The following is a 23,504-nucleotide window of genomic DNA, read 5'->3' on the forward strand; positions in this document are numbered from 1 at the left end:
TAGTTGCGAAGTTGTGTCTGACCCATCGCGACCTCATGGAACACATTACTCCAGGCCTTCTCTACCATCCTCTGGAGTCCATTGAAGCTCAGGCCGACTGCTTCGGTGACTCCATCCAGCCACCTCATTCTCTGCCGTCCCCTTCTTCTTTTGCCCTCCATCGTTCCCAGCCTGAGGCTCTTCTCCAGGGAGTCCTGCTTCCTTCTCATTAGGTGGCCAAAGCATTTGAGTTTCCTCTTCAGGGTCTGGCCTTCTAAAGAGCAGTCAGGGTTGATCTCCTCTAGGACTGACCGATTGGATGGTCTTGGAATCCAAGGGACTCAATGCAGGAGTCTTCTCCAGAACCATAGTCCTTCCATCACTATTTCTGACCAAACCAAAGGCAGTTTTTGCCTAGCACTCAACCAGATGACTGAATTATCCTATTGTCTTATTTTGCACCATAGGCACACATTAAAAACTAAGCACATTACTGCATGCACCTGTTATTCTCTCCCCCCTTCCTAATCTGGTATTATGCAAACAATTTATTTCTTTTTGGAGGGTAGAAAAGAAAAGCTGCCTTTCAATCAATTCTCTGGTTAGCATCCCAAGATGGTTTTTAGAACAGTAACCAGAGGAAGAGCAATTTCAATTCCAGTCTGATCCAAAAGGGGGCAGCACCATTAGCCTGCCTAGGCCGAGACCTCAACACTCAATTGTTGCAGAATGGCACCCTCTGGTGCTGATCTCATGGGTAACTGCCTTTGAAGTAAGGAGGGGGGGGGGGAACCCTTGATCCAGCTCAAAAGTCTAATAGATTTGCATTTTCAAATTGAACATTATCTGTATGTGCCCAATCTCCCTCAAAGCTCTAACCCATGTCTTAATCTTCCTCAAATTATTTCAAAATACCTCACTGGCTGTGTCAAATTAATTTGGCAATTGGGTTGAAAGGCTGCATTGCCTTGAAATGGCTCCTTCAAATCAAGTATTTGCATACCCTTAAGAAATGAAGGGTTGGGTCGAAAATGATGAAATTGGAGGGTTCCCCCCCCCCACACTAGTTACACAAAGTTACGCATTGCGCATAACGAACCTTTCTCCCTTCAGTTTTCAAAACTGGGAACAGCATTTTGACCCCCACTCCAAAATTATTTTATTAAAACACGAAGGAAGTCAACAGACACACAAGCAGCCGCATTTAAAGGGCTACTGGGGGAAATAAAATAAATATGGCTTTTTGTTTTTCTGCTTAGGAAAAAAATTGTAAGTTCCGTCTTTACATTTTGAATTCTTCAGTTTCACAGCCATAGAGGCACGGTGGTTAGAAAGCAGTATTGCAGGCTTAATCTACCCACTGCCAGATGTTTGATCCTGACAAGCTGAAGGTTGATTCAGCCTTCCAATATGGTTAGAGGCTTTAAAGTCTTGTACTATTGTCATAGATGATAGATGATAGATAGATAGATAGATAGATAGATAGATAGATAGATAGATAGATAGATAGATAGATAGATAGATGTAGATAGAGATAAGATAGGTAGGTACGTAGGTAGAGATGATAGATAAGACAGACAGATAAATGGATGTAGGCAGAGATGATAGATAAGATAGGTAGGTAGAAATGATAGATAGGTTGGTAGGTAGTGATGATGGAGAGAGAGAGAAAGAGAGAGAGAGAGAGATGATTGATAGATGATATGGTGGTGCATTGGTTAGAATGGAGTATTGGAAGATAACTCTGCCCATCGTCAGGAGTTTGATCCTGAACTGCATAGCAGCAGTCTAAGCAGTTTATAGGGTCAGTCTATTGCCCCCAACGAACTCTTCTCATTTTACCGACCCTGGAAGGCTGAGGGAACCTTCAATCGTTCAGGATCAAACTCCTGACGATGGGCATAGCATGATAAAGCGGTATATAAGTCCAAGTGCTATTGCTTTTGCATGATCAAGAGGAAAAAAAAATTAGCTTCATCTGAGAAAAGGGCAAACCTGTAAAAACCTTTTAAAATAATCAGTCTGTGGTTTCCATAAGACCCGACTACTTGCCTTAGCCAAAAGACCATCGACGACCAATGTTCCCTCTAATTTTTTTTCAGTGTGAGCAGAAAAGTATAGTGTTTGAGCGGCATATTTTCATGCCTGAGCACCTGAATTTTTTTCACAGATGTCACCTAAGACAACAACAAAATCAGTATTATTTGAAACTCATGTATGTTTATTTATGTTTATTCAAGGTACCCGCTTAATTAAAAGTGTTATATAATATCAGTATCACTTAACAACGCTCCTGCTTAGCAACCAAAATGTTGGCTCAGAAAGTCTGGCATTTGAAGCACGCAAGTCTTAAAGCTGTTGTTACAAGACCCTTGCACCCCTAACCCTTTAGGGGGAAAAAACCCCAGGGGTCTTCAAACGTGACAGCTTTAAGACTTGTGGACTTCAACTCCCAGAATTCCTCCCTGAGGGGAATTATATATTTGGACTGTTTCATAGTTACATTAGAGAACTACATTGTTAGAACTTAGCACAAAAGATACCTTTTATCTGAAAATCCAAATAGAGTAAACCTGCTATTATCCCAGAGCACTAATGTCATTTGTCCCAATCTGTTTTACGAGTCTGTATTAAAATAGATAGAAATATTTTCACTAAATTTTATAGATCTATATTTCAGGAACCTATCAGAAGTTAGGGCAAGATAAGAGTGGAAGAATGAATTTTGTTGCAGGTCATGGGGATTTTTTCAGCATCTTAAAAGTGGAGTGCATGTGCATTGAACTAGCAATACCCATTTAATAACAAAAGGAAATGGCTGAATTAAATTTGGTAAAGTTGCAAGCGAGCTGTAAAAATCTTGTGGTTTTTAAAATCAGAGAATCAGAAGGGATACTGGAGGTCTTCTAGTCCAGCCCCTTGTCCAAGGCAGGAGTCTTTATATCATTTGAGACAAATGGCCATCCAGTCTTTTGAAAACCTGTAGCAAATGAATTAAAATTCCATTGATTTTAATTGTTCTTACTGTCAGATTTCTCCTTATTTCCAGCTTGAGTCTCCTTCTGACAAGTTTCCATTGCTTCTTGTCCTGTCCTCAGGTGCTATTGCTGCCACCTCCTCCTCCTCCTCCAACAACACCAACACATGCACTCCATTTGCTGCCCAGCGCTGTGGCTGAGGTGAAGCCGCCAAAGCTCCTGCTGGCGCCCCCGCAGCATTGGGCGGAAATCCAGCAGTGCTGTTGGAGGAGGAGGCAAACCAGCCTGCCACCGCCAGCCCCGCCGCTCTTCCCGCCCCCTTCCCAGCCCCACAGTCCAGCGGTCGCAGCAGAAGCAGCCCCGGGGCTCCGCTGCCGCTCCCCGCATTTTCTGGACGGGGTCTTACAGGAAGGAATCCCCCTTTGAAGAGCCGTGCTCTTCAAAACAAGTCTGGGGAGGTCCTTTGCAGGCGGCCAGTTGTAGCCACCTGCAAAGGACTTCCCCACGTTTGCTTTAAAGAAATCTCTGCGCGGCAGTTAGAAACTGCTGCGCGGGGGTTTCTTTCCACGTGCGCGGCCGCGCACCTTAGAAGGAACAGTGTCGACGACAGCAGTTTTTGCCCCATGGAATTCGACAAGCATTTGCCAAATCCCAATATTAAACACAAAAGGCCAAAATGAAAAGCTTTATTTTGGAGCCTCCCAGTTCTGTGCGCAGAAACATTAGTGGCAACACCAGGGGTGGGATTGAAAAAATGTTAGCAACCGGTTCTCTACCTGGTGGTTGGGTGGGCATGACTATGGTGGGCATGGCCTGGCTGGCCTCCTGCACCACGGCGGGGATGACAAGGTTTTCACCCTCATTGAGCCTCCGGGTGAAAATGGCCTTGTTTCCGGACTTCCAGGAGGTCAGTTTTTCACCCTCCCAGAGCCTCCACATGGGCCCTGCACTTACCTGGCATGATGAACAGGCCGCGTGGAGACTCCTGGGAGGAGAGGGGTGGGCGAGGCCAGCCAGTCCTTGCAACTACCGGTTTGGCGAACTGGATGTAAAATTATTATCCGGTTCGCCTGAACTCGTGCGAACCCGTTGAATCCCACCACTGGGTAACACAAGATTTTACTTGCCTAATGTGCTCAATTCCCCCTCCCTCAAAAAAAAGAAGAAAAAGAGACAAAGACCATTTTAGATGTATTTTTTTTAAAAAAGGAAACAAAATCATACATAGACATACCCTTCCGGCCTATATTGTACCTAGGCAAAATTTCCCCACAAGGCAGAATGAGTTACACGGGGACTGGCTAAAATCAGGGGTCTCTGAGAGGTCACCTTTCCTCCCCAGATCTTTCGGGCTGCAGAATTCCCAACCCTTGGCCCTTATTTTGAACCAGCAGGACTGGAATCTTATTTTGGGTTTTTGAAAGAAAGATGGGCACGGTTGGGTCAAAGGGTGCCAGATTTATCATCAGGCTGGGAATTTGGGCACTTGTAGCTTAAGACACTCCCAAAGAAGAACCAGCTCAAGGAAAGGTATATGTCATTTTTGCAAACTACCAGTGAAACGCACCACGGTTATCTTCTTAAAAGGGGAACAGTTCCTTAAAAGTTATAGGTTCCCCCATCGCATACATATGCTAGTCGTTCCTGACTCTAGGGGGTGGTGCTCATCTCCATTTCAAAGCCAAAGAGCCAGCGCTGTCCGAAGACGTCTCCGTGGTCATGTGGCCGGCATGACTCAATGCCAAAGGCGCACGGAACGCTGTGACCTTCCCACCAAAGGTGGTTCCTATTTTTCTACTTGCATTTTTTACGTGCTTCCGAACTGCTAGGTTGGCAGAAGCTGGGACAGGTCACGGGTGCTCGCTCTGTTACACAGCGCTAGGGATTCGAACTGTCGACCTGTCTGATCGACAAGCTCAGCGTCTTAGCCCCCGTGTCCCCCTGCGTTTGTTCGAAACATTTCTGGGAGGGAGAGTAATTTCATTTCCAAGGCTACTTCTGCTTAACAAAGATGCATGATTACAACAGTAATTTGGGAGCGGTGTGTGGAAAAGGCCCGGACTTGCTGTCGATTGGAAACGCTCCAGTTATACCAGCATTTCCGGCGGCACAAACGGGGGCAGCTTAAAACGCCTCTTCTCTCTTCATGGCAGGCAGGCAGGCAAGCAGGCAGGCAAAGCAGAGTTTACAGCTGGCAGACGCTTCTTAGTTCAGCTAAAAAGGGATTGCTGAGAGCAGGGACAAAATACCAAACATTGAAACAGAAGGTTTGGTTCTCCTATGGGGGCAGAAAAAGTGGGGGGGGCAAAAATGTGGGTGTTTGCTTTTCAAAACATTACACTATTGGGGGGGGGGGGAGCTGCCAAACCACGCCCCGTCTGCTGAGTTACTGGGGAGGAGTGGGGAGCATCAGAAAAAGAGTGTTTGGGGAGGGGGGGGGGAAATATTTGTTAGCTATAAATACAGATCCATGAATCGGAAAACACCGGCTGGGTTAATGCTGAGTTCTGGAAGGAGACGCCTCCAAACCGCAGAGCCTGAAACCGAGGCCTGAGTGGAAGCTTTGGAGTCTTGCCAGGAGCCGAATGCCAAGTCCTTTTCTTTTTAAATACATAATAGGAAGAGACGTTCAGCTGGCAGAGAGGGTGCCCGGACTTGCAGGACGGGAGGACCGGAGCCATCACCGGAGAAAATCTACGGTGGTGCCACTTCGAGATCTCCAGACCTTTGAGGGAAGAGGGCCAAGCTGTCCTGTGGCATTTTTTACACGGTACTCAGTGCCTGGGGAAGGGAGGGGAGGGAGGATGGAGAGACGGAGAAAAGCACAGCTGTTAACAGGAAACTGGCGGGCAAAGCATGGTAAATGTTTCGTCCCCGAGCGAATAAAATAATTGTGTAAGTGCTTATTCAACAATTGCTTCTGTTGTGGCCCACAAATTCAGACAGTGAGGAGGTTAGGGAGGAGCATGGGCCAGTCCTGGAGTCTGGGGAAGGCTCTGATGAGGGCTCTATGTCAGAGGCAGAGAGGGGACCAGGGCCGTCTGACAGTTATCAGCTGCCTTCAGAGTCAGACATCAGTGAGGCAGAGGAACAGCTGGAGCCTGTTCCCAGTGTGCGCATGCACAGAGCTGCCAGGTGAAAGGAATCACTAAAGAACAGGGGTCGACTAGGGAGTAAGGCCACAGGTGGACAATGAATGGCCCCTCCCAGAGGGAATAAAAGAAGAGCGAAAGGGGAGTGGAGCTTGCAGGAGACAATTAGTTCACTTACTGTATTTTTTGGAGTATAAGACGCACTTTTTTCCCTCAAAAAAGAGGCTGAAAATCTGGGTGCGTCTTATACACCGAATACAATTTTTTTGCCTTCTGAAGCCCCGCCCCTTCACCAAAATGGCTGTGCAGAGCCTGTAGACGGCTTTCAGACAGCTCCTGGGGGCTGGGGAGGGCAGAAATGAGTGAAAAAGGTCCCGGTTTTTGCTCAACTGTGCCCCCCCCCCCAGCCCAGGAGTACTCTATAAGCTTCCTAAAGGCTATGCATGCAATTGTTTTGTCAAAAAACTGGCCCGTTTTCACAAAAAATGGGCCTTTTGCTTGTTTGGGGGGGCCCCCAACCCCCAGGAGCACTCTGCAAGCTCCCTAAAGGCTATTCATGCCTTTTTTGGGTGGTGGGGGGGGACAGGCCTGTTTTAGCAAAAAATGGGCCGTTTTGGGGAGGTTTGCAAAGGGAAAAACTTTTTTTTAAATTTGCCTGTTCAAAACCTTGCTGCATCTTACACTCTGGTGCATCTTATACTCCGAAAAACACAGTAATTGGTTTGTGACTCTTTGAGACTCCTGGCCAAGTTCTGCAGATATCGGCCTGTCAGCTCTCCAAGCCAGATAAGGTCTGTGACTGTAACTCCTCTCTCGAAAGACTTTGCTGGATGTGAATGAGAAGAATTCACAGGAAATTAATAAAAGGTTTTTTTGTCAGGACAAGAGAGTCATGCTCTTGGGAAGCCTTGGTCAGAAAGAAAGGGAACCACACTGGCAATGGCAGAGAATGGGACCCATCCATAATTTTGCGGGATTCGTCACGCTAACGTCAAAACCTGGGAGGGGGAAAATAAATAAATAAATCCACGCGTGGTTTACCTTTCGTGCAAACTCTGGCAAGACGAATGCCGCTCGGTGGATGTTCGAGTTGTAATACTTAAGGCTCATTTTTTCCACTTGTTCCTGAGAAAGTAGCTGGATCGGTTCCCTGAAGTTAGTGTTCTGCATAAAATTTCACACAAGGGAGAAAGACAACAACAACCCAGCCGTGTTTATTCATTCGAGAGCTTTTGGAATCACTAGCGTAGCTTTCCCCATCCAGAAGTGCCAGGAGAGGAACTCCTAGACTTCTCCACTAGCATTGGTTGAGCCATTTGCGGTCACCACACTACAAAAAAAAAGATGTGGAGACTCTAGAAAGAGTGCAGAGAAGAGCAACCAGGATGATTAGGAGCGTGGAGGCTAAAACATGCAATGAAGGGTTGCAGGAACTGGGCATGGCTGGTCTAGTGAAGAGAAGGACCAGGGGAGAAAGGATAGCAGTCATCCAATATTTGAGGGGCTGCCACAGAGAGGAGGGGGTCAAGCTATTTTCCATGAAGGCCAAACAAGGAACAATGGATGGAAACTGACCAAGGAGAGATTCAACCTAGAAATAAGGAGGAACTTTCTGATAGGGACAACAATCAACCCATGGAACAGAAGTTGCCTTCAGAAGTTGTGGGAGCTTCATCCCTGGAAGCTTTCAAAGAGACTGGACTGCCACCTGTCAAAAATGGTCCAGGATCCCCTGCTTGGGTGGGGGTGGTGGACTAGATGACCTACAAGGTCCCTTCCATCTCTGTTAATCTGGATCTATCTAAGATGATCCAAGGCCTGGAGGCTAAAACATACAAAGAATGATTGTGGGAACTGGGCATGGCTGGTCTAGTGAAGAGAAGGACCAGGGGAGAAAGGATAGCAGTCATCCAATATTTGAGGGGCTGCCACAGAGAGGAGGGAGTCAAGCTATTTTCCAAAGCACCCAAAGGCCAGACAAAGAATAATAATGGATGAAAACTGAAAAAAGAGATTCAACAAGGAAATAAGGAGGAACTTTCTGACAGTGAGAACAATCAACCAGTGGAACAGAAGTTGCCCTCGGAAGTTGTGGAAGCTTCATCACTGGAGGCTTTCAAGAAGAGACTGGACTGTCCTCTGTCAGAAATTGTGTCGGGTCTCCTGCTTGGGCAGGGGGTTGGACTAGATGACCTACAAGGTCCCTTCTTCCAACTATGTTAGTCTGAGATCTCCCAAGGGTGAACAAGGCCGGCACGTGCACCTTCTCTTCTTCCTCACCCCAGGGCCTCCCGTACACAATTACACCGACTCCATTAATGCAAATTCATGGAGGAAAAAACGAAACAAAACCCCTCTCGGTCCTTACTGGATTTTTGCTGCAAAGCATGAAGCCAATCTGGCCGCTGGGGTACGTCGGGATGGTGCAGTAGGCGTACTCGACCACTGGAAAGAGGGATTTACAGAACTGGCGCATCTCCTTAATGAGATCGAGGTGCAACCACTGGCATTCCCCTGGTCAAGAAAGAAAGAAAAATGGATTTTTCCCATCTGCCTGGCCTGGTCGTCTTCTCTCGAGGAAGCTCGGAATCGGAGATGTGGGTTTCCTGCAAGCCTTGTTGTGTTTTTTCTTGCTTTTATAAAAGCCCTGCATGAGTAATTCGTGACTAAATAGACCCATTTTTCTGAGTTTGTACATGCCTTCAGCTTTTAAGGATTCCCCAAGCACATATGTGCTAGCTATTCCCAATTCTAGAGGGTGGTGCTCATCTCCGTTTCAAAGCCGAAGAGCCAGCGCTGTCCGAAGACGTCTCTGTGGTCATGTGGCCGGTATGACTTAATGCCCAAAGGTGCACGGAACACTGTTCCCTTCCTACTAAAGGTGGTTCCTATTTTTCTACTTCCAGAGACACGGGAGAGGGTCGGGGTATTGCGGTCGTAACAGGGAGGGGCAGATACGGCGGGGACTTTAGGGCAGGCCATTACCGGGGAAGGAGGGTTCGCTACATTGCAGAGATCCCTCCTTCTGGCCCTAGGAGTCCCACTCCAAGACCAGATGGCGGAAGTAGTCAGGACCCTGGTCTCAGGCTGTTGTCGCTAAATGCCAGGTCTGTTGTTCATAAAGCTCCTCTCGTCCGGGACTTAATTTTAGACGAGAGGGCAGACCTGGCATGTATTACTGAAACCTGGCTGGGCCCAGAGGGAGGAGTCCCCCTTGTAGAGCTGTGCCCAGAAGGATTTCAGGTGCTGCATCAGCCGAGAGCCCAGGGAAGGGGTGGGGGTGTGGCCGCCGTTATCCGGGAGTCGTTAGTTCCTCGTAGGGTCCCTGCTCCGGAGATTGTCGGGTGTGAGTCTTTGCTGTTAAAGTTGGACCTCAAGGGTCAAGTGGGTCTGCTGCTAACGTACCTGCCTCCCAACAGCGTTGCAGCAGCCCTCCCCTCGCTCCTCGAGTCGGTAGCCGAGCTGGCAATTGAGTTCCCTAGGTTGATGGTCCTGGGGGACTTCAATTTGCCGTCGCTCGGTGAAAACTCTGATGGGGCGCAGGAGTTCATGGCCTCCATGACAGCCATGGGCTTGACCCAAGTAATTCGAGGCCCAACCCACTCAGCGGGACACATGCTTGACCTTGTATTTCTCTCGGAGCAGTGGATTTGTGATCTTGGTCTGAGGGGGAGCGACATCATACCCCTGTCGTGGTCAGACCACTGCCTACTGAGGCTCGACTTCCGGAGGCCAAACCCCCACTGTAGGGAGGAGGAACCGACCAGGTGGTTCCGCCCCAGGCGCCTTATGGAGCCGTCAAGGTTCCAGACAGAGCTTGGGGTTATTCCTGACACTCTCGCCCACAGTCCGGTGGAGACTCTGGCTGCTGCGTGGCACTCGGCAGCGTCGGAGGCCCTCGACCGGATTGCGCCACTGCGGCTCCTCCGAGGCAGCGGATCCCGGAGACCCCCTTGGTTTACCGAGGAACTCCGGGAGATGAAGCGCCGGAGGAGATGCCTAGAGCACCGTTGGAGGTCCGATAAGTCCGAATCGAACCGAGCAATGGTAACCACCTGCACCAGGGAATACACCAGAGCACTTAGGGCAGCAAAAAGATCGCACATAGCCACCCTGGTTGCATCCGCTGAGTCCCGTCCAGCCGCCCTGTTTAGGATAACCCGCTCCCTATTGAACAAAAGGGAGGCGGGGGAACCCTTGCAGGGCAGGGCTGAAGAGTATGCCCAATTCTTAGCGGACAAAATTGCTCGGTTTCGGTCGGACTTGGACTCCACCCCCGCAGTTCCAGCCGAGGCACAGGGGGACCAAGTAGAACAGCTCTGGGTTGAGTTTCAGGACGTTACCCCCGGGGATGTGGACAAGGCCATGAGAGCTGTAAGTACCTCCACCTGTGTTCTGGATCCGTGTCCCTCATGGCTGGTTACGAACTGCAGTGAGGTGACACGAGGCTGGATCCAGGCGGTCGTGACCGCCTCCCTTTGGGAGGGGAACTTCCCCGCCGCACTGAAAGCGGCGGTGGTGAGACCCCTCCTGAAGAAACCATCTTTGGATCCAGCTGTTCTTAATAGCTATCGTCCTGTCTCCAACCTTCCCTTTTTGGGGAAGGTTGTTGAGAAGGTGGTGGCCTTTCAGCTCCAACGGTCCTTGGAGGAAGCAAACTACCTAGACCCCTTCCAGTCAGGCTTCAGACCCGGTTACAGCACAGAAACCGCTTTGGTCGCATTGATTGATGATCTCTGGAGAGCCAGAGATGAAGGACATTCCTCCATCCTGGTCCTCCTTGACCTCTCAGCGGCTTTCGATACCATCGACCATGGTATCCTTCTGCGACGACTGCGGGGGGTGGGAGTGGGAGGCACCGTGCTACGGTGGTTCTCCTCCTACCTCTCGGACAGGTCGCAGTCGGTGTTAGTGGGGGGGCAGAGATCGTCCCCTAGGCCCCTAAATTATGGGGTGCCTCAGGGTTCGGTCTTATCCCCCCTGCTATTCAACATCTACATGAAACCGCTGGGAGAGATCATCCGCAGGCACGGGATTAGATACCATCAATATGCGGACGATACTCAATTGTATCTGTCCGCCCCGTGCCAACTCAATGAAGCGGCAGATGTGATGAGCCGGGGTCTTGAGGCCGTTATGGACTGGATGAGGGTTAACAAGCTTGTGCTCAACCCAGAAAAGACCGAGTGGCTGTTGTGTTTTCCTCCCAAAGATTTGACTAATATTCCAACACTCAGGCTGGGGGGTCAAATTTTGCACCCCTCAGAGAGGGTTCGCAACTTGGGAGTCCTCCTGGATCCACAGCTGTCATTTGACCACCACCTAACGGCTGTGACCAGGGGGGCATTCGCCCAGGTTCGCCTGGTGCGCCAGTTGCGACCCTACCTGAATCGGGAGGCTCTCGCAACAGTCACTCGGGCCCTTGTGATCTCTAGGCTGGAATACTGCAATGTGCTCTACATGGGGCTGCCCTTGAAGAGCATCCGGCGGCTTCAGCTAGTTCAGAACGCAGCCGCGCGAGTGATTGCGGGTGCACCTCGATTCACCCGCATAACACCCATCCTCCGCGAGCTGCGCTGGCTGCCTGTCGATCTCCGGATGCGCTTCAAGGTGCTATTAATCACCCATAAAGCCCTACATGGCAGTGGATCTGGATACTTGAGAGACCGCCTTCTGCCAATTACCTCCCTGCGACCAATAAGATCCCATAGACTAGGCCTCCTCCGTATTCCATCGGCCAGCCAGTGTCGGCTGGCAACCACAAGGAGGAGGGCCTTCTCAGCAGTAGCCCCGGCCCTTTGGAACGAGCTCCCCGTGGAGATTCGTACCCTCTCCACCGTCCAAGCCTTCCGCATAGCCTTGAAGAACTGGCTCGCCCGTCAGGCCTGGGGATAAGGATAGTTACCCCTCCCGAATGATGAATGTATGTTGCCTACCATTTTATTACATGTCTTCTATCTTGATGTTTGTGTTCCCCCCTTCCCAGTTTTATGTGAGCCGCCCTGAGTCCCCTCAGGGAAAAGGGCGGCCTACAAATTCTAATAAAACTCAAAAAAACTCAAACTTGCATTTTTAACGTGCTTTCCAACTGCTAGGTTGGCAGAAGCTGGGACAACTAACGGGAGCTCACTCCATTACGCGGCAGCAGGGATTCGAACTGCCGACCTTTCTGATCAACAAGCTCAGCATCTTAGCCTCTGAGCCACTGTGCCCCTTATCTCCGGCTCTTAAGCCAAACCAAAGACCTGACTATGCACATCGAGACTAGCTATAAATCAACTGGCAAAGCAAGATTATTATTTTTTTTAAAGCCACATTTGCAAAGCCAAATTAAGGCAACTACAGTAGTCCTCGACTTATGGCCACATTTGAGCCCAAAATTTATGTTGCTAAGCAAGACAGTTGTTAAATGAATTTTGGCCTCATTGTACGATCTTTCCTGCCACAGTTGTTAAGCGAATCACTGCAGTTGTTAAGTCAGTAACCTGGTTGTTAAGTGAATCTGGATCTCAATTGGCTTGTCAGGAGATCGCTCCCCCCAGGCGCTGCAACTGTCATAAATACGAGTCAGTTGCCTGAATTTTGATCACCTGACCATGAGGGGTGAGTTCCTGCTGGCATTATACCAGTTCGTTGCCTGAAATATTTTGCACTTAAAAAGGTCTGCGCATGCGCATACCATTAAAAAAAAAGGGGGGGGGGATTACATTTTTTCAATGAAGATTGTTCGGCGCCTGCGCAGAACGGAAAATAAAGATGGCGGGGCCAGGATAGAACCGGTATGGGCACCTTTCCAGCCGAGTTACTACCTGTTCGGCCGTACCGGTAGGACCCCCCTCTGGTTGTAAGCAAAAAAAAGGTTACAAGTCAATTTTTCCCCCCCAGTGAGGTGGTAACTTCGAATGGTCGCTAAATGAACCGTCGTAAACCGAGGGCTGAGTGTACTCAACATTTGCACCTGACTTGGGTTAACCATGCGGAGAATGCGGAGCCAGTGGGCTCAGACTGCTTGGGGATTCTTTAAGGGGGAATCTTAAAGCAAAACAGCAGGGGAAAAAAACCCAGTTTTAACTCAAGGAAGGGGGAACTGGACCAGGCCGGGCACTCGGGCCAGGAATCACCTTGGCAACAGAGAATCCCATCTTCCCTCAGGGCGGTTTTCATCAGCTGGTAATAGGATTCCTTAAACAGGCTTTCAGCTGGACCTGTCAAGAAACGGGGTGTTAAAAGAGCATTATAAGGTCAACGCATCAGATTAAAACTGGGGGGATGTGGGCCTAAGTCTCCCTGGGCTTGCAGTTTGCCACGTGATCAGAGTACCGTGTTTTCCCAAAAATAAGACAGGGTCTTATTTTCTTTTGACCAACGAAATAAGCGCTTGGCCTTATTTTCGGGGAGGTCTTATTATTTTTGAGGCGCACAAGGCGGCAAGCGTGGTCACCTCATGGCTGCTGCAGTGTTGCGATATTTTCGGGAGGTCTTATTATTTTTGAGGCGCACAAGGCGGCAAGCGTGGTCACCTCATGGCTGCTGCAGTGTTGCGATATTTTCGGGAGGTCTTATTATTTTTGAGGCGCACAAGGCGGCAAGCGTGGTCACCTCATGGCTGCTGCAGTGTTGCGATATTTTCAGGGAGGTCTTATTATTTTTGAGGCGCACAAGGCGGCAAGCGTGGTCACCTCATGGCTGCTACTGTGTTGCGATATTTTCGGGGAGGTCTTATTATTTTTGAGGCGCAGAAGGTGGCGAGCGTGGTCACCTAATGGCTGCTGCAGTGTTGCGATATTTTCAGGAGGGCTTATTATTTTTGAGGCGCAGGAGGGGGCGAGCGTGGTCACCTCATGGCTGCTGCTGTGTTGCGATATTTTCGGGGAGGACTTATTTTAGCGCATGCGCCCAAAAGCCCGATTAGGGTTATTATCCGGGGAGGTCTTATTTTTGGGAAAACAGGGTAGCTGTCTATGGAGATTCTCGGTCATCCAGGTCATGGTTGCCCCAAAGGTGCTTTTTTCCCCCAAGAGGCAACTGATTTTTTCTTTGAAGACGTTTCGCTTCTCATCCAAAAAGCTTCTTCAGCGCTGTCTGGATGGCGGGGAACGGAAGGACTGATACTCCTTGCAGACAACTGGTCATTTGCATTCTTTTCAGAGAGCCATTGAGGGCACTTGGGAGGTTTATCTGTGTTCACCCTGAGGGAATCCTTCCCTTCCCCACCATCCAGACAGAATTGAAGAAGCTTCTTGGGCGAGAAGCGAAACGTCTTCAAAAGGAAAACAAAAACAAAAAAAAATCCAGTTGCCTCCTGAAAAAAACCACCTTTGGGACAACCACGACCTGGAGGACTGAGAATCTCTACAGACTTCTAGCTACACAATTTGGGACAAACACCCTTGGAATGGTGTGGGAGTAGGAATGGATTTCCAGAGGGAAAAAAATTGCAGACTACAGGAACCATTTGCACCACTCAGGACACACTCTGAGGACACAGATAAACCTCCAAGTGGCCTCAACAACCCTCTAAAAAGGATGCAAATGACCAGCTGTCTGCAATCCTTCTCTCCCCCCCCCCCCCCCCATCCAGTCAAAGCTGAAGAAGCTTCTTGGACAGAGAAGCGAAATGTCGTCAAAGAAAAACAAAGAAAGCCCTTTGGGACGATCAGAGTAGCTGCCTTCTCTCGGCCCACCGACACTGGCAGGGTCATTGGGAGGATTAAACGGGCAGAGGGAGGCCTTGACTGAGGAGTCGGCAACTTTAAACACTCAAAAGAGCCATTTGGACCCATTTCCCACAGAAAACAAAACATCGGGAGCCACAAAAACCTTCCAGTGCCGGATTATTTCCTGAGCAGCTACAAAACTAGCATATGTAGTTGAATTAAACATTCTGTTTTCTTCTGAATCTTTTATTTCCTTGGATTTATCCATGGTTGGCCTACCAGGGGTCGAAAAGCTCAATAAATCACATCCCGGTGAGTGTTGCACACCGGCAGTTGTGACGCATATTCTGAGCGACAGGGAGCTGCAGCAGGGGGATGGAAGAGCCACATGCGGCTCCAGAAGCAAAGCCTGAGCCCTGCCTTAACCAAAAGCAGGAAAAAGGGAGATTGGGAAGGCTGCAGGTGGGGCCCGGCTCCCCAGACTCACCCATGGGATCCGAGGAATCGGTGATGATCACATCAAAAGCCTCTTGGTTCTGCTTCATGAATTCAAAGCCATCCCCAACGTGGAGCGTCAGCTTCGGGCTGGAGTAGCCCACGGCCATGCCGGGGAGATATTTCTTAGAGGCCTGGATCACGTCCTGCAACATTTCGAGTCATGCCTTTTTCTACGTCCAGCAAGTAACGGGCCATTTCAGCTTAGCAGCTTAGCCCAAACTGTTACTCCGGGTAACTGAGGAATTCTTTTGCCAATCAGTGGAACAAAGAAAGTCCCTTTGCATCACATATCACACCTTCAGGGCATTTGTCTAGCTGTGCCTGGAGAAGCTGAAGAACCAATCTCAGCCCTTTGAATTTTAGTTGCAAAATTGCTTAGAAATCCTAAGTTGCATTAACAAAGGGATACAATCACGATCAAGGGAGGCACTAATACCACTCTATAAAGCCCTAGTAAGGCCACACCTAGAGTACTGCATCCAGTTTTGGTCATCGCACTATAAAAAAGATGTTGAGACTCTGGAAAGAGTTCAGAGAAGAGCAACCAGGATGATGATGGGGACTGGAGATTAAAACATAGGAAGAACGGTTGCAGGAACTGGGCCTGGCTAGTCTAGTGAAGAGAAGGACCAGGGGAGACAGGATAGCAGCCTTCCAATATTTGAGGGGCGGCCACAGAGAGGAGGGGCTCAAGCTATTTTCCATGAAGGCCAGACAAGGAATAATAATGGATGGAAACTGACCAAGGGGAGATTCAACCTGGAAATAAGGAGGAATTTTCTGACAGCGAGAACAATCAACCCATGGAACAGAAGTTGTAGGAGCTTCATCACTGGAAGTTTTCAGGAAGAGACTGGACTGCCATCTGTCAGAGATGTTGTAGGGTCTCCTGCTTGGGTGGGTGGGTGGGGGTTAGACTAGATGACCTACAAGGTCCCTTCCAACTCTTATCTGTCTGTAGCTACCACTAAGCGACAGTCCTTCCGTTGCTTAGTCCCAAGGCCTTACTTTTCCTAGGGTCAAGACACAAAGCTAGTTAAGAAGCCCCTCTCTGCATTTTCCCAGTTTACCCAGGATGGGCCTTACCTGCTTCAGTTCTTCCTGCACCCCCTCACACACACACACACACCACTCCCCTTCTCCAGGCTGTGCCCTTGAGCCCAATAAGGGCTGTGACTGCATGATATGCCAGCTATTTTTCAGCTGACCATAAATTCAGTAGTAAACAGCCTGAGAATGAATCCCAGTAAATATCATTAAGTGCTGTACCTTATGGTTTTTGAGAAATGTATCTTGTCTTTTTAAGAGCCGAGGTGGCACAGTGGTTAGGGTGCAGTACTGAAGGCCACTACAGCTGACTGTTATCTGCAGTTCGGCGGTTCTAATCTCACCGGCTCAAGGTTGACTCAGCCTTCCATCCTTCCGAGGTGGGTGAAATGAGGACCCAGACTGTGAGGGCGATATGCTGACTCTATAAACCGCTTAGAGAGGGCTGAAAGCCCTATGAAGCGGTATATAAGTCTAACTGCTATTGCTATGTACACTGAGAGCTTATGCACTAAAGACAAATTCCTTGTGTGTCCAATCACACTTGGCCAATAAAGAACTCTATTCTATTCTATTCTTTCTCTTCTCATATTCCATTCCATTCCTATTCCTATTCTATATAGACTAAGAACCTATGCACCAAAGACAAATTCCTTGTGTCCAATCACACTTGGCCAATAAAGAATTCTATTCTATTCTATTAACAAACTGCAAAGGTAACCTTTATAGGAAATGTAATTTAATGGCTTGCTGTGTTTTTCCTTGTTTTTTGTCTCCCAACATCCGGGAATGGCAAGGTTGTTTGAGGACTCGGGAGGGAGTAAATCCACTGCCAGAACATTCCTGCCCCAGCGTTTGATTTTCACTGGGGGGCATTTTTGGCGAAGAACATCCTGTTCTTCTAAACACCTCACCCTCCAGTTGGGGCAAGCAGTATTGTCTGCCTCCTGGGCCTCACACCTTTTCATTTTCTCTTCCACCCAACCCTGGAAGATTCTGCCAGTTGGAATTCTCCTCCCCTGATGAAATCTAACCAGGACGATGTTCCATTAAGGGAAACCCAGATCCATCCCCTATTTGGAGGATAGAAAAGAACTAAACGCAGTTCTGGTCCAAGATTTGGGGCTGTTTTTCTCATCCAGGGAAACTGCAAGGAGGTGGATTTCAGTGAAATATTGGAATAAACTTCCTAAGGAAAATAGACCTTCGAGGATGTAAACAAATCCTGAATCTTGCATAGTACTACAAACCTAGACATGAGCAAAGGGATTGGATTGGCACAGCCGCTGCCGAGAATGATACAGGTACAGATTGACAAGAGTTGGAAGGGATCTTGTAGGTCATCTAGTCCAACCCCCTGCCCAAGCAGGGGACCCTACACTATTTTTGTCAGATGGCAGTCCAGTTTCTTCTTGAAAGCTTCCAGGGATGAAGCTGCCACAACTTCTGAAGGCAACTTCTGTTCCATAGCTTGATTGTTCTCACTGTCAGAAAGTTCCTCCTTATTTCCTGGTTGAATCTCTCCTTGATTGGTTTCCCTCCATTATTATTCCTTGTCTTTGGAGAATAGCTTGACCGCCTCTTCTCTGTAGCACCCCCTCAAATATTGGAACCCTAATATCATGTCTCCCCTGGTCCTTCTCTTCACTAGACTAGCCATGCCCAGTTCCAGCAACTGTTCATCCTATGTTTTAGCCTCCAGTCCCCTCATCATCCTGATTTATTCATAGTTATTTAAATGATTATAGACCATTTATAGTGCGGTGACCAAAACTGGATGCAGTACTCTAGCTGTGGTCTTACTAGGGCTTTATAGAGTGGTATTAGCACCTCCCTTGATCTTGATTGTATCCCTCTGTTAATGCAACTTAGGATTTCTAAGCAACTATGCAACTACAATTCGACTGTTGGGCGTTGAAGTCCAAACATCTGGAAGGCAGGTTTCAATCACACCCACTCAACCTGGCAATTTTACAACTCTACTTCATGTTAGTCTCCCATGAGTTTTAGTTCCTACGTTGCAAGGTTTTACGTGATCTTGGTGATTGGTCGTTATGAAATCATGGCGATGTCTGGGTTAACTTAAATCAGGAGCAGTGGAACAGCCAGCCCCTCCTTAAGAATAGGAGAATTTATGAAAAGGATAAGCTTTGAGATTAACACAGTTCTCCTCTTACAACGTCTATAGTGCTAAATATTATCTTGCGCTGATCTCGAAGTGAAATAAAAATACATCTAGGCCAGTGACGGTGAGCCTTTTTCTTATGGCGTGTCAAAATTGCCCACTCAAACTCCTCATTCAATTGTGCATGCGCCCCCCCCTCCAGAGCATGTGCAAGAGACCCCTTCCCAGCCTCCGGAGGCTTTCCTGAGGCCTTGGAGAGCGAAAACGGCCTCCTCTGGCCCTCTGGAAATGTGAAAATCACATGGGCGCCGGAGGTTCTCCATCACAGATCTAGACACATACACCTCCTTACTGGTCAAACACATCCATGCCATTTGGAGCCCCAGTGTCCGATTTTCATGCAGAAGACACCAGACCAACTCCCAGAGTTAACCAGGCTTTGCAAACCAAGGCATACCTCATCAATTTCACACTGTATTACCGACTCAACCGAAGGATGCTTCACTACTTCTCTTAAGACTCCTCCATCGCCACCACCGATAATCAGAATCTGGATAAAAAGGAGAAGGTGCAGCCTCAAGCGCCAAGCCAAATCTCCACCAAAGCCTTACGCGGATTTAGAGGCCACCCAAATCCCCAAGGGAGCTTACAGTGTTAAAAGCAGAAAAAAAGGGCACATACTGGGGGCCTCTACCAGGAGACAAATACTTAAGATGTAATTCTACAGGGCTTGGCACCCCCACTCCCTCAAGGCTTGGGGGAGCAGCTAGCGTTTCAGCAACTTTTTAAACATCACTTTTTAAACATCACACACACCGAGAACCCAATGGATCTCGGTGTGTATGTGTGTTAATATCACAGAGTGGGCATTGCAACAGAGATTTCTCTCCATGAGGACTAGACGTCTATGGAGATTCTCAGTCACCCACGTCATGGTTGTCCCAAAGGCGCTTTTTTCAAGAGGCAACTTGGACTTTCTCATTTTTTTTTTCTTTGAAGACGTTTATACAGAAGCTTCTTGGATGAGAAGCGGAACGTCTTCAAAGAAAAAACAGAAAAGCACCTTTGGGCCATGAGGACCAGATGCGTGAAAAAATAATCAACGATGATCGCGATTTATCATCACTTGCTGCTTGTATGTACACTGAAGTGCTTCTGCACCGGAGGCAAACTCCTTGTGTGTCCAATCACACTCCTCGAGACAAACTCATTGTGTGTCAATAAGGAATTCTATAATCTACTGTATTTTTCGGAGAATAAGACGCATCGTTTCCCCCCAAAAAAGAGGGTGAAAATCTGGGTGCATCTTAAACACTGAATACAGCATTTTTGGCCTCCTAAAACCCCGCCCCCTTTGCAAAAATGGACATGCAGAGGGTTTGGGAGGCTTGCAAAGTGCTCCTGGGGGCTGGGGAGGGGAAAATGAACAAAATGAGTCATTTTTACTCATTCCCCCCCCCCCCCAATTCCCAGGAGCACTCTACAAGCCTCCCGCATGCACTCTGCATGCCCTCCTTTTTTTTTTCTTTTTTCTTTGCAAAAAAATGGGCCATTTTTTGCTCATTTTTGGCCCTCACAGCCCCCAGGAGCAGTTTACAAGCCTCCCAAAGCTATGCATGCCCCCCTTTTTTTTGCAAAAAAATGAGCCGTGCAGAGGGTTTGGGAGGCCTGCAGAGTGCAAAAACTTTTTTTTAAAAAAAAATTACCTCTTCAAAATTATGGTGCGTCTTATACTCCGGTGCGTCTTATAGTCCAAAAAATATGGTATTCTATTAAGGATCATTGGCCAACATTTCAATGCTTTAAGTGTTTTTTCTGGTGAGACTGGTCTATCAGGGCAATCTGGTCTACCCAAATAGGGGATGGAACCTACTGCTTCCACCTTTACCTTTAAATTTAACATTGGAATGCTTTATCTACCCGCAACGGGGCAGCTGTGACCAGATAAGGAGTCTCCACATGGAAAAGGCTGCGTCAGGGCAGAGCAACACCAAGAGAAGAGGCTGAGCTCCGTGGACACCTGCTTTGTCTGTAAAACCTGGCCTGACACCCTGTGGAGCCGTCCCCATCCCAGGTAGCCAACCACAAGCCAAGCGGGCTCTGGAGAACGCTCACCTTCCGGGGGTTTGGATGGCTGCAGAGCGGGAGGTTGGCGATCATTTCCTGGTAGGAAAACTCATCTCTCTCGGTGCACTGGATAACTCCGTCAAGAACCAGGACGTTCCCGTAGGTTTTGCTGTAAAGGAGAAAGGGTCGAAGGATCCCGCTGAGTTTTGAACCAAGATTCAAAAGGAAGCCTCCCCTCTCCAGAAAGAGGGGAGAAAACCTTTGCCAGACCAATTCTCGAATACAGCCCATCTGCCTGGAATCTACACTGTATATCGGTCATTAATACAATTGAAAGAGTCCAGAGATATTTCACGAGAAGAGTCCTCCGCTCCTCTGCTCACAATAGAATCCCTTATGCCACCAGGCTCGAAATTTGGGTTTGGACCACCTGGAACTACGCCGCCTTTAGTACACAAAATTGTCTGCTACAATGTCCTACCTGTCAACAACTACTTCAGCTTCAACCGCAACAATACATGGGCAAACAATCGATACAAACTCAAACCGCTCCAAACTCGATTGCAGAAAATACAACTTCGGGCAACAGAGTGGTTAACGCCTGGAATGCTCTACCCGACTCCGTGGTTACTTCCTCTAACCCCCACAGCTTCAACTTTAAACTGTCCACCGTGGACCTCAACCCCATTCCTAAGAGGTCCATAAAGGGGGTGGGCATAAGCCCACCAGCGTGCCTACTGTCCCCGTCCTACTGTCCCCATTTATTTCCATTCATTTCTTTCGTTCATGCCCATGTTTATACTTATACCTGTTCTCTCGTATATGTTTGACAAATAAATAAATACAAATACAATACAAGAGTGTTGTACTTATGTAAACTTAGGGCCACCTCTGCTGTCCCTGAGGATGAAACTCACCGGCATCTCTCCATCCAGCAACGGGTGACCATTTCTGCTCGGATCAGCACTCTCTCTTCCCCTCTGCCCATTCTCCCCAAAACCACTTTCCGCACTTCCTTTCCATTCCCACCCCCCTTCATCTGGCTTCAGCTGATGCTTATGCCCAGCTGCCTACTCCTGGGTGAGGAAGCCAGCCAGTAAACAGTAAAAACAGAGTTGGAAGGGACCTTGAAAGTCATCTAGTCCAACCCTCTCCTCACGCAGGAGACCCGTTCTAGGGATTCGAACCACTGACCTTCCGAGCGGCGTTGCGTGCAGTGGCCCTCTCCTTGGCAGGCAGCCTTCCCCTTCCCCCTCAGGGAGCCAAGTCCGGTTGGGTGGCACCTGATCCAGTTGGCTCTCGTGCTACTAGTCAGTCCCTGGCATCACAAAAGGCAACTGGGTGCCACCCAACTGGGCTTGGCTCCCTTGGCAGGGAGGGGGAGAAGACTGACTGCCAAGTTGGGGGGGGGGGGGCAAGGAGAATGCCACTGTGTGCAGCACCACTCGAAAGGTCGGTCGGTGGTTCGAATCCCTAGTGCAGGGTCTCCTGTGTGAGGAGGGGATTGGACTAAATGACCTCCAAGATCTGTTTTTACTGTTTGCTGATCCTCGTGGGCAGGGGGCTGGACTCGACTCCAAGGCCCCTTCCGACTCTGTTACTATTTACTGTGATCAAGCACATGGTGGCTCCTTGGGGGACCCACAGGTCTCCTGCATCAGCAGGGGGCTGGACTGGATGACCTCCAAGGTCCCTTCCGACTCTATTTTTCCTGTTCACTGAACCTCGCTTGTGGGATCGAGCGCCCGGCGGCTCCTTAGGGACCCACAGGTCTCCTGTGTGATCAAGGGACTGGAGTGGATGACCTCCAAGGCCCCTTCCTATTCACTCTGATTACCGCTTGTGGGATCGAGCTCCCGGCGGCGGCTCCTTGGGGGGACCCACAGGTCTCCTGCATGAGCAGGAGCCTGGACTGGATGACCTCCAAGGCGCCTTCCGATCCTGTTACGGTTTACCGTTTGTGAGATCGAGCGCACGGCGGCTCCTTGGGAGGACCCACAGGTCTCCTGCGTGAGCCTTGGGGGCTGGACTGGATGACCTCCAAGGTCCCTTCCTATTCACTCTGATTGCCGTTTGTGGGATGGAGCGCGCGGCGACTCCTTTGCGGAGTTCTCACCCTGCAGATCTCCACGGGGGGGAGGAATGGGGGGAAAAAGCCGAGGCGGCAGGAGGACCGAGGCTGCAGCTGGGCACCGCCTTGCCGCCGGCTTCCTTGCCGCGGTCGCGGGTTGCGACCCCCGGAGCCCCTTCCCGAGCGCGCTCACCTGCGGAAGACCAGGATCTCCTGGAAGGGCGAGCGCTGGTGGTGCAGCACCTCCTCCACTTGCAGGGAGAGCGCCTGCCCGGGCCACAGGCTGCAGGTCTCGCGGAACCAGCCCTCCTGCGAGACGGATCCTCCGGCTGCAGCAGCCGCCTCCATGCCCGCCCAGCCCGGCCTCGGCTCGCTGCAAAGGGCCGATGGGGAAGGGAGGGGGGGAGGAGGAGGAGGAGCGGCTTCCCTCCCACCCTCCCTGGGCCACCTGCCACCTGTCCGCGCCGCAGCCCAACCCGGTTTCTTCTTCTCAGGAGGCGTGGCCTCGGCCCTTCCCCAAACGGCGGGCCCAATGGGAAGCCGCGACAGTTCGGGAAACGGGCTTCTCATTGGCCGAGACCCGCCAAGGGCGGCAGGAGCGAAAGCGAGTGAAGCCAGCAAGGTAGGTTGCGCGTTCCAGGCCTGGCCACGTGGGGCGCTGGAGCGGCGGGCCCGGATTGGCTGGGGAGAAGGCGGACGCGGAAGCGAGGGGCCGGCCCTCCACGTGGCTGGCTCGCAGCTGGGCTGATCCGCTCCCCCCCCTCCCCAGGAAGCGCCCTGCTTTGCTTTGCCCGGGGGAGTCCCAAAGGGGTCCCCCCCAAGAGACAATTAGGTGGCTCAGTGGCTAAGGCACTGAGCTTGTGGATCAGAAAGCTCGGCAGTTCCCTAGTCCTGGTCTCCTGCGTGAGCAAGGGGGTTGGACTAGATGACCTCTAACGTACCTTCCAACTCTGTTACTGTTTACTGGACTTTCTGTTTTTTCTTTGAAGA

The 23,504-nt window shown here is 49.6% G+C and overlaps 1 protein-coding gene across 1 annotated transcript; it reads right to left on the reverse strand.

Annotated features, from left to right (window-relative positions):
• Positions 1–5,412: 5,412 nt before the first annotated feature.
• SRM (spermidine synthase) lies at positions 5,413–22,962 on the reverse strand. The gene is made up of 8 exons (XM_032232114.1): positions 22,708–22,962; positions 20,492–20,612; positions 18,834–18,926; positions 15,194–15,347; positions 13,171–13,254; positions 8,418–8,563; positions 7,091–7,213; positions 5,413–5,738 (listed from the first exon to the last, which is right to left on the reverse strand). Exons 1-8 carry the CDS (start codon positions 22,860–22,862, stop codon positions 5,721–5,723), a joined length of 894 nt encoding a protein of 297 aa, XP_032088005.1. The 5' UTR covers positions 22,863–22,962; the 3' UTR covers positions 5,413–5,720.
• Between the last annotated feature and the right edge of the window lie 542 nt (positions 22,963–23,504).

Source organism: Thamnophis elegans, chromosome 15 (assembly GCF_009769535.1).
Source record: "Thamnophis elegans isolate rThaEle1 chromosome 15, rThaEle1.pri, whole genome shotgun sequence".
NCBI classification, from domain to species: domain Eukaryota; kingdom Metazoa; phylum Chordata; class Lepidosauria; order Squamata; family Colubridae; genus Thamnophis; species Thamnophis elegans.